Raw genomic sequence first — 11326 nt, 5'->3', positions numbered from 1 at the left:
GAGCTTTTGTGGTCTCCGAAAAAAGCTGTAGCTTTATTTGGTAAAAATAAAAGACTGAACCATTTACAAATTAAAGCGTTTACGCTGATCAACTGTGCTAAAAGGCTAAGCTAACGTTAGCCGATCATTAAACCTTCACAGCAGTGCAGTAAACGTCATGTTCTATTTTTATATTATTTTCACCTCGATAAAGCTGCAGATCTAAGCTCCGTTGGTCAAACTGGGAGTTCGCATATATCCAAAAAAAGTGGGAGATTTCGGACTGAGTGGGTTTGCTCCATCACCCCGGCTGCCTGCCTCGCTCGCTCTGCCCAGGGATGATGCCTGAACCCCGGCTTCTATGTGCGAAATAGCGTTTCACTTTGAAGTTATTACTTCCGACTGGACTCTATCATTCTATCTTAACTCAGCAGAGAGCTGTGCAGCATTTGGAGCTGTGTGAATGGAACGGAGGACGATTCTCGTTTCTTTCTTGGAACAAGTCAGGAGTCCCAGTTAGTGACTTTAATCTGCACAGAAGTGACTTACGATACACATATTCATGAAAGTGGTGGTGGTGGGGGGGGGGGGAAGCTGAAACCCAGAATTACCCCCCACCAACACCTGCACAAAAATGTTTGAATACTAAAAGCTCTGAAATGCAATCTGGGACTATTCCAGACAATAAACTGCAGTGAGTGCAGGATCCATTTTGGTGAGGGAAAAAAAACCCAGTTTTCCTTATTCAAATTCATTCCAGTAGTATTCTGCCCTTATTAGGATGCAGCAGTTTTCTAGCATGGCAGATAGTTCTGGAGGAAATCACTGAAGAAAGTAACAAATTGAAAATATGGTTTGACCAAAACAAATTGTCATGAAACTTAAAACAGGGATGAAGTGGAGGTGTAAGAGTCACTAGGTGTTCAGAGAAACAATTATTTATTATTTATTTATTTATTTATGTTCATTGTTAGTTGGTTTTATTTTTTTTGTTGTTTTTAATCAGGTTCTTTTTGTCTCTTTCTCTAAAATTGTATTGTAGCATTATTAGTAATTACTATTATTGTTGCTATTATTATTAATATATAAACAAAATGAATTTAAAACATATTACAATTTGTAATACATTTGACTCTTTTACGACAACAGACGCTGAGCCATTAATTATTATTCAGAAAACAAATGCACACAAATGTGCTGACAGCTGCAATAGCTTAATTCTAACTTTAACATTGAAAATGCCATGGACACACTAACGCGTTAGCATCGGTCCCGTTTTTAAGTTATAAAATACATCTGTCAACTGTTTCTGAAGACCATAACAGGTTGGTTTAAGATTAAAAGGTAAGTATTACTCACAGAAATATGCTCTTTAGGGTTTTAGCGGGGGAAAATTTAGATAAAGCAAAATAAAACAATGAATCAACGAAGCAGTAGATCGAAGCACTGCTTCGATTGGTTCAAGGTTAAAAGCAAAACCGCGCTGCAGAAAAATTGATTACAGACCCACTGCAGGGTCTGTAATCATTGTAGAGAAGTGATCATTTTCCTGACAAACACCCCCAAAAACAACGGCCACTCTGAAGAACCAATAAGGGAATCGTTAATCAAAAAGGTTATTGATGTCGGTGGATTGAATCATTTCTTAACGATACCCGAATGGAACCGGTTCTCGATACCCATCCTACTTAGTATTTTTGGGTCAGCGATGAACGCTGCGAAAACGGAAAGTTGATAGAACTAATATTTTTGGAGAAATCAGTCATTTTAGCTAACCGGTCAACAATGGACATTGTGCTGCAATACACCATGGGAGTTTGGGTTTTTGGATTTTAAAAGTTATTGTGGTTCATGTTAGTTTAACAGTGGTGTGAGTGTTATTGATTTATAGTGTTTTTGTAGTTCAGTTGGTTTTGGTTTAGTCACTTTATGTGTCATGTTGTCATTACCATGGGTGAAAAGAGCCTAAACAATTTATAAAGGACATTAAGACAGTAAATTAATATTAAAAATTTTTTACATAATTAACAGGAAATTAAAGGGTTGAGTTCCTCAGGTTCTAAAAACATTCTGGACTCACAAGCTTTGCTTAATTTATTACCACCCTTGAAAAGTGTCAGCTACCTATTTTATAAACACTAACCAATCTAGAGCCCGTGGATCCCCACGAGCAACACTCCAGTTTCCTGTTATACGTCATTAGGGCTGAAACGATTAGTCGAGTAACTCAAATAATTAGATTACGAAAAATGTTCGAGGCAAGTTCTGTGCCTTGAAGCTTCGTTTAACGTTGTAGTACATATGCCAGGCCTGTGTGTGGCACTGTAATCTTCCCAGAAAAAAAAAAACAGAAGAAGACAAGAATATAACAGCTAATCAAATTAGCAATGATAGCTACTGCTTTCCAATGTGACACAGAGTAAAATAAAGCCTTTTAAGAGAAAGACAGTCCACGCTGATCATCTGAAATAGAATTACTGCACATTTAAAGCGAAGCATTGTTTTTGTCTATTTTTAAAAAAACACGGTCCACTCTACGTGGGGAGTGACTATTGACCCGGCGGCCGGCTGCTGTCTCTGTCTGACTGGTGTGATGGGCTCTCATACCAGGTGAGTCACAGCTCCGTCCCAGGCTACACTGACAAACAGCAGAACTCCACTCTTTCTTCTGTGTTTTGCTCAGACTCGCTTTTTAATTTTCACTTTTTTGGGAAACACACAACGCTTCACAAACACGGTAACTTAAATAAAATAATAATGAACAAAACTGACTGCGAGGCTTGCATATTCAACGTCCAGCTGAAATGCATCTGCTGAATCCCAGAGAAAGAGGGATTAAAAAAAATCACCCAGGGACCCAGTCCACCAACCTTTATTAAAACAAACAAAGCCACATCCTATCGCCATTTCAGCAAAGTGTCAACACTTTGGCGCAGCGACATTGTGCCATTGCTTAGGGAGAGCCCTGGATTAGGCAAAAGTACTTTTTATCAGATTAATTGCCAAAATAATCGATAGAATACTCGATTACTAAAATAATCAATAGCTGCAGCCGTATATGTCATGATTGTTGATATTGCTTCTGATTGGAAACCTGTCTTCTGTGCCTGAAGGTGGTTTTAAATGATTCACGAGCAAGAGTGCTGCAGCAGTACGGAGCCATAAAGGAGGCCCTGGAGCAGGAGGAGCAGTCAGCTGTTCGGTGTGTGACAGAGGAGGAGAAAAGGGTTTTAGGCAGACTGGGGGACAAACTGGAACACCTTCAGAAGGCATTGTCATCTATCCAGCATGGACTTCACAATCTGGAGGAGCTCGCTGATGCAAAGGGGGACAAGCAAATCCGGGACCAGGCATTTCTTATTGTGAGTGTGACTCACATGGGTTATGAAGAACATGCTGATTAACTTGATGGTAAAATGTGAGATCTATGTGTGGTATGCCAGTTTAAACTAATGTGAGGTAATATCTTTTTCTTCTTTTTCCACGATAGGAATATAGCAAGATAACCGCAATGTAAGTGATATCATTTCAACTTTAACTCTTGTGGAACTGCACAATTAACCCCTTTTATTTTACTGATAAAATGACATGTTTTTTTTTTTTTAAAGGACATGTCACACTGAAATTATAACAATTTAGATTGAGGCTGTTAGCAATCATCCAGTGATGTAGCCATCAGTTTTTTAAGAAAACAATGCAGTCATTCATGGTGCGGTGCATTCAGTGTATCCCAGACAAGTTACAATGTTGGAATGAAATAGATATATTAAGAAATCAGAAGTGGGCTGGAGGAAACTAATATGTACAGAAATCAAATAAATATAGATTGAGTTCACAGACCACAGACCTTATGTGATGAATCTGTTGGGTGAGTGAAGTTGAGACAAAGATTAGAAGACAATAGCCAGACATAAGCTCTGTCAGATGCAATGGCACTTGTTTCACTATTTAAAACTTCTTTGCTTTCCTCCATGATTAGTGATGTCGGGGGTTGTTCTCTGCAGTGGGACCCCCTGGATGAAGTAGACCAGGATCGTCTGAAATGTTTGCAGAGGTGGACAGAGAAACGTCTGGACACCGTCGTCATCTCAGAGCCGGGAAAAGACAGAGATCTCTGCAGATTGCTCTGTAAGTTATGTAATTTTGATGGACAAATTTACTTTTTTTTTTACAGTTGTTGTCATATTAAGTCACTGTATGCTGCCAAGCCTCTGTGTGTCCCACTCAACCTTTGATAATTGCATCATATGAGGGAGATTCCTTTTTCAGAAATTGCTGAAAATGAAATACATGGTTGTCAACAGGGGTCCAGGAGCAGAGCTTTAAATGAACTCAGACTACGCTTATCCAAATCTTAAATGTGAATAGTACTTACTTTTTTTTTTTTTTTTTAAAGGTACTGTATTTTAGGATTACTTGCACAATATGCACACCATATGTACATACTCAGAGGGAGTTTTTCCTTACCACTGTTGCTGTGGGGGTTGGTAAGGTTGGACCTTGCCTGTGTGAAGTGCTTTGAGGCAACTCTGTTGTGATTTGGCGCTATACGAGGTCTGTCAATAAAGTATAGGTCCTTTTTATTTTTTTCAAAAACTATATGGATTTCATTCATATGTTTTTACGTCAGACATGCTTGAACCCTCCTGCGCATGCGTGAGTTTTTCCACGCCTGTCGGTGACGTCATTCGCCTGTGAGCACTCCTTGTGGGAGGAGTCGTCCAGCCCCTCGTCAGAATTCCTTTGTCTGAAAAGTTGCTGAGAGACTGGCGCTTTGTTTGATCAAAATTTTTTCTAAACCTGTGAGGCACATCGAAGTGGACACGGTTTGAAAAATTAAGCTGGTTTTCGGTTAAAATTTTAATGGCTGATGAGAGATTTTGAGGTGATACTGTCGTTTTAAGGACTTCCCACGGTGCGAGACGTCGCGCCTCTGTTGGAAGCCTTAAGGACAAGTTGGAACATGTCCAGCTGTTAAACAATTTCTCATATACTCACTCCACTGAAAGCCATCAAAAGCCGCCTGGATTTTACAAATGGTTATCAACACGGAGGTGTTTTTCCTGTGCCACCGCACCGCGCCGGCTGCGTCCCGACGCTGCAATCCGTCCGCACGTCTTTCATTAAAAAAATCTCCTTTAACAGTGGAATATCCGGATAAAATGCTGAAACCGACTTCTTCTGAAACTTCTCTGTTCTCTCACGACGTCCTGGATCAACAGAGCCTGAAATGTGGAGGTTTTCAGCTTGAAACAGGCTGACGATGGCGCCTGAGAGCGCTGCGCGACGTCCCACTGTGTGGGAAGTCCTTAAAGCGACAGTATCACCTCAAAATCTCTCATCAGCCGTTAAAATTTTCACAGAAAACCAGCTTAATTTTTCGAACCGTGTCCACTTCGACGTGCCTCACAGGTTTAGAAAAAATTTTGATCAAATAAAGCGCCAGTCTCTCAACAACTTCTCAGACAAAGGAATTCGACGAGGGGCTGGACGACTCCTCCCACAAGGAATGCTCACAGGCGAATGACGTCACCGACAGGCGTGGAAAATTCACGCATGCGCACGAGGGTTCAAGCATGTCTGACGTAAAAACATAGGAATGAAATCCATATAGTTTTTGAAAAAAATAAAAAGGACCTATACTTTATTGACAGCCCTCGTATAAATGAAAATAAATTGGAAATTGAAATTGAGACACTGACTTACATTTCTCTGGGTCCTTGGCTTTTGAGATTAAGAGACTCCTGCGAAGAGCTAATGGGGCCATGAGGTCACTGGACAGAGGTCCTGCAAAGATATCAGCATCACCAAACACAGTTTGCTGTCACACAATTGGAACTACTCTGAAAATATTATGAGTCGTATATCATGTTGCATATTCACATTTTTACTGTATTTGGACAAAGTAATATGTTGATACGAGGAGTTCTGAAAAAAAATCATGTCTGTTTAGAAGTGGGTAGACTATATATCAATAGGCTAAAACAGATTCTGCAGTTCATTACATTTTCAGAATAATTAACACCATTATGTCACATGAATGGTTTTTAGTGCAGCAGCTAAGAGAATATTTAGAGCAAAATCTGACAAATGGTGATGCAACCATCAAATTCAGCATAAATACTCCTTAGAGCAACCCAGTCCAGTCAAAGAATCAAGCTTCTCTACTATGGAAACCACCTGGACAACTGAGAGCCTTCACAGAAGCTCCTTAGACATTACTCTTTTGGAAAAAACAACTAGCTACTTGAATTTTCAGTAGGCAGCCAGGTAGGAGTCTATTGAAGAATTACACAGGGGTCAAATTGAAAACTACACTACATTATTTGTCTGATCATAGCGATTCCAAAAAGGTATAGTTTGTACTATCTATGACTGAATGTTCAGGAGTTATGGGGTAGAAACAGCAAAATGGTGACAAAGGTCAGTTTCAGTTTGTACAGGGATCAAAAGTTAATGTTGCTCCAATTTTGGTAAAAAGCGATGCAAATTATTGGTTGAGCTAATAGGATTAAAAAATGGAATAGTTTTGAGTGTGTTGAATGCTTGGTCTCCAAAGTAAAGGTCAAACAAGGTCAACGTCCATTGGATTCTATGACATGTGACATGTTACCCTGTAACATGATAACTAAGCATGACAGATGGTGCAAACTATTCCTTTTTAAAACCCTGTTAACTCTAATAATTTGCATCATTTTTTTAAAACCAAAATTCTTGCTGTTTTTACCCCATATCTCCTGAACATTCAGTCACAGATAGTCCAAACTATACCTTTTTGGAATCATTATGATCAGACAAATAATGTAGTGTAGTTTTCAATTTGACTGGAGCATTTATAATTTTGACCCCTGTGTAATTCTTCAGTTGACCCCTACCTGGCCACGTATTGAAAATTCAAGTGGCTAGTCGGTTTTTTCAAACGAGTAAAGGCTTCCAGCACCCCATTTACTTTTTTCTTTTTCAAATGGTAATGGTTTCTACTGTGAAGTTTATTTACATATTTTTGCTGTATTTTTTTACAGAATTATCCTGAGAACAAGAACTCCAAGTTACTTTCTATTAAAATCTCTGTGTGTGTGTGTGTGTGTGTGTGTGTGTGTGTGTGTGTGTGTGTGTGTGTGTGTGTGTGTGTGTGTGTGTGTGTGTGTGTGTGTGTGTGTGTGTGTGTGTGTGTGTGTGTGTGTGTGTGTGTGTGTGTGTGTGTGTGTGTGTGTGTGTGTGTGTGTGTGTGTGTGTTTGGCCATTTAAAAACAGCTGCAGTTGACCAAAGTGCTTCACAGTAGCACCATTGACTAGATCCAGATGTGCTTGTAGTGTAGATATTCAGCCTTAATTTAAGGGGTTTCTCCAAAATATTGCATTAACCATTTTGGAATTACAGCGATGAGGAGTTATAGCCATTCCTTGTGTTTAGTTTTTTCCAATCACTCATGGCTTATGAAAATGGAGGGATTGTGTGTAAACATGGCTGGAGCTCAATTCAGTTTCAATTTATTTCATTTACATAGCGCCAAATCACAACAAAGCTGCCTCAAGGCACTTCACACAAGTAAGGTCTAACCTTACCAACCTAAATGATTGGTAAGGTTGGAGCTCGTAAATGGTAAATGCAGTATTTTTAAACCCCTTGAATTAACAGTAAAGGTCTACACCACAAGCACAATGTTAGTTTAATTTAAACTCTTGATGTTGTCACACAAAATTACTACAGTTGTGTCACTGTCCAACTGCTTGTGGATTCTCTGTAGCTGGTTTGACTAACCATAAACAAGTGGGTAATTCTATGGTATTGGAATTACAATGACAGCAAAGTCTGACCATATTTTAACTCGCCATTAAGATTTTGCTGTGATTGCAATTCCATTCCTGTAGAGTTGCCCAAGTGTAACCTCGGCTTTGACGGGTTTACCAGAGGCACTAACATGTTGGATTTTGTACATGTTGTTCATTTGGCCAGATTTCAGCTGTATTGTGTTGTTTCCTATGCTGTGTTCAGTAGGTAATTAATCAGGATCCACCCTAAAGAAAAGGATTCTCAGTGCGAGATCTTTTCTTCACGTCAGCAGTAATCAAACCACGACTGACATCACAGGCTTGGCCATACAGTAGTGTTCAGAATAATAGTAGTGCTATGTGACTAAAAAGATTAATCCAGGTTTTGAGTATATTTCTTATTGTTACATGGGAAACAAGGTACCAGTAGATTCAGTAGAGTCTCACAAATCCAACAAGACCAAGCATTCATGATATGCACACTCTTAAGCTATGAAATTGGGCTATTAATTTAAAAAAAAAAGTAGAAAAGGGGATGTTCACAATAATAGTAGCATCTGCTGTTGACGCTAAATCACTAAACTAGTATTTAGTTGTATAACCACAGTTTTTCATGATTTCTTCACATCTGTGAGGCATTCATTTTGTTGGTTTGGAACCAAGATTTTGCTCATTTACTAGTATGCTTGGGATTATTGTCTTGTTGAAACACCCATTTCAAGGGCATGTCCTCTTTAGCATAAGGCAACATGACCTCTTCAAGTATTTTGACATATCCAAACTGATCCATGATACCTGGTATGCGATATATAGGTCCAGCACCATAGTAGGAGAAACATGCCCATATCATGATGCTTGCACCACCATGCTTCACTGTGAACTGTGGCTTGAATTCAGGGTTTAGGGGTCGTCTCACAAACTGTCTGCGGCCCTTGGACCCAAAAAGAACAATTTTACTCATCAGTCCACAAAATATTCCTCCATTTCTCTTTAGGCCAGTTGATGTGTTCTTTGGCAAATTGTAACCTCTTCTGCACATGTCTTTAATTTAACAAAGGGACTTTGTGGGGGATTCTTGCAAATAAATTAGCTTTACACAGGTGTCTTCTGTCACAGCACTTACAGGTAACTCCAGACTGTCTTTGATCATCCTGGAGCTGATCAATGGGTGAGCCTTTGCCATTCTGGTTATTCTTCTATCCATTTTGATGGTTGTTTTCCATTTTCTTCCACGCATCTCTGGTTTTTTTTTGTCCATTTTAAAGCATTGGAGATCATTGTAGATGAACAGCCTATAATTTTTTGCACCTGCGTATAAGTTTTCCCCTCTCCCATCAACTTTTTAATCAAACTACGCTGTTCTTCTGAACAATGTCTTGAACGTCCCATTTTCCTCAGGCTTTCAAAGAGAAAAGCATGTTCAACAGGTGCTGGCTTCATCCTTAAATAGGGGACACCTGATTCACACCTGTTTGTTCCACAAAATTGACAAACTCACTGACTGAATGCCACACTACTATTATTGTGAACACCCCCTTTTCTACTTTTTTTTTTTTTTTTACTAATAGCCCAATTTCATACCCTTAAGAGTGTGCATATTATGAATGCTTGGTCATGTTGGATGTGTGAGAATCTACTGAATCTACTGGTACCTTGTTTCCCATGTAACAATAAGAAATATACTCAAAACCTGGATTAATCTTTTTAGTCACATAGCACTACTATTATTCTGAACACTACTGTATATGAACTGGCACAGTGTAATAGAGGCTCGATTGCGAACAATGATTTTTTTTTTAAAGTTTGTTAAAAAGTGAACTTCAACTTTAATATTAATGATGAATACACAAGGTTCCTTTCAAAGGAGCCAGTTGAAGTGGTTTGGGCATCTGGTAAGGGTACGTCCTGGGTGCCTGTTCCACGTACGTCCAGCTGGGGTGAAACCCTGGGGAAGACCAGGACTGGGTGGAGAGATATCTCCACATTGGCCTGAGAACGCCTCGGGATCCACCAGTCAGAGGTGGTTAATGTGGTCCAGGAAAGGGAAGTTTGGGGTCCCCTACTAGAGCTATTGCCCCCGTGAACCAATCCCAGATAAAGCAGTTGAAGATGAGTGAGTGACATTATGAGGTTTAAATGTTTCAGATCCAATCAATTCTGCTTGGTTTTTGTATGTAGATGGGATCATCCCCTCTTTGGATCCAAATTCAGCTCATCCAAAGCTGCTGTTGAGTGATAACAACCGGAGTGTGACCTACACCGAGGCACAGCAGCCCTACATGGAACACGAGGCCCGATTCAGCTCCTTCCCGCAGGTTCTTGGGTCACGTGCATTGAAGGAAGGCAGCTGGTACTGGGAGGTGATTGTGTCTGCAGACGAGGGCCGCTGGAAAGTCGGCCTCTGTGAGAGTGAGATGGAGAGGAAGGGCCAAAAGGATAGTGCACGTCTGGGCTTCAACGTGCACTCCTGGTGCTTGGCCTGTGCCAAGCGGAAGATGGAAGCACTGCATAACAAGATATCAGTTCCTGTGGTTGCTGAGGGTCTCCAGAGAGTGGGAGTGTTCCTCGAATTTGACGAGGGGGTTTTATCATTCTTTCATGTGACACCAGGGGGCAGTCTAGTCTTACTGCATTGTTACAAGCACAGGTTCACTGAGCCTCTTTACCCAGCCTGGTCCATATCCAAAACACACTTGGCAATCTGTGATCTGTTCCAGTTGTAATTCTTTGCAGGGGTAAAAAGAAAAAAAAATTGTTTAGATGTTAAGATCATCTGTTCAGGGAAATGTTTTGAGGCGCTGTGTGTGGTTTTACCATGATCTGTACATAATGCCAAGCTTAATCTATGTCCTTAAATGTGATTTTTGCATCACTGATTGCATTGGAATTATGCAATGCAAGAAATGCTGTTTACAGCACATGTAACATTCCAGATGTTAATCGCATATCTTCTGAATTATGACTTTTACTAGGTGCAGGTTTTAAGCTGTTTTTGTTAGACTCATCAGGAAAATATTTATCATGACAATTATTTTTAAATGTGCTTTGTCTTAAACTCCTTGTTATCCCATCTGTTGTTCTATAAAATACAGTGACAGATTTTCTAAACAAAATGGAAGTTGTCTTTAATCTCCACTTTGGAGTTTCTGAAAGTAACAGGAGTGAGTGGGGTGTTGAGCTTCTCTTTGAACTTTTAACTGCTCCCACATGGGCTCCTTGTAGTGCAGCACATCTTTACTCTGTCCCTGCACACAAGCTTCATTTATTCTGACCAGGGGTCTGTGGGCTTGACGTCACTGAGAGGGATCACAGTGTTTACATGCATTCTTTCTGCATGGTTGGTAAAGTCCCACCATGCCTGTGCTTTGGCTGATCCAAACTGATTAGATAGTTAAGCATTTTAAAATCTTCATGTTACACAGCAATTACTGTATAAATCAACAGGATGGAATATATATATATAAAGGAACAAGAATCTGAGAGCACAGGACAAGTGAGTGCTGTGTTAATTTTATTTTACACATTTTCATAAATAAAGGGGTCATTTGTGGGGAAAAAAAATACCAGTGTAATA

The 11326-nt window shown here is 39.8% G+C and overlaps 1 protein-coding gene across 1 annotated transcript in view; it reads left to right on the top strand.

Moving 5' to 3' along the window:
* The window catches only part of si:dkey-29p10.4 (E3 ubiquitin/ISG15 ligase TRIM25), a 30219-nt gene extending 19354 nt beyond the window's left edge, over positions 1–10865 (top strand). Inside the window, exons 5-8 of the mRNA XM_034176267.1 lie at positions 3093–3341; positions 3470–3492; positions 3959–4107; positions 9931–10865. Of these exons, the coding sequence (XP_034032158.1) occupies positions 3093–3341; positions 3470–3492; positions 3959–4107; positions 9931–10475 (966 nt within the window). The 3' untranslated portion in view covers positions 10476–10865. The remainder of the gene's footprint in view (positions 1–3092; positions 3342–3469; positions 3493–3958; positions 4108–9930) is intronic.
* Positions 10866–11326: the final 461 nt, after the last annotated feature.

Source organism: Thalassophryne amazonica, chromosome 8 (assembly GCF_902500255.1).
Source record: "Thalassophryne amazonica chromosome 8, fThaAma1.1, whole genome shotgun sequence".
NCBI classification, from domain to species: Eukaryota; Metazoa; Chordata; class Actinopteri; order Batrachoidiformes; family Batrachoididae; genus Thalassophryne; species Thalassophryne amazonica.
Note: the sequence above shows the minus strand (reverse complement) of the source record. Positions and strands in the feature narration are given on the sequence as shown.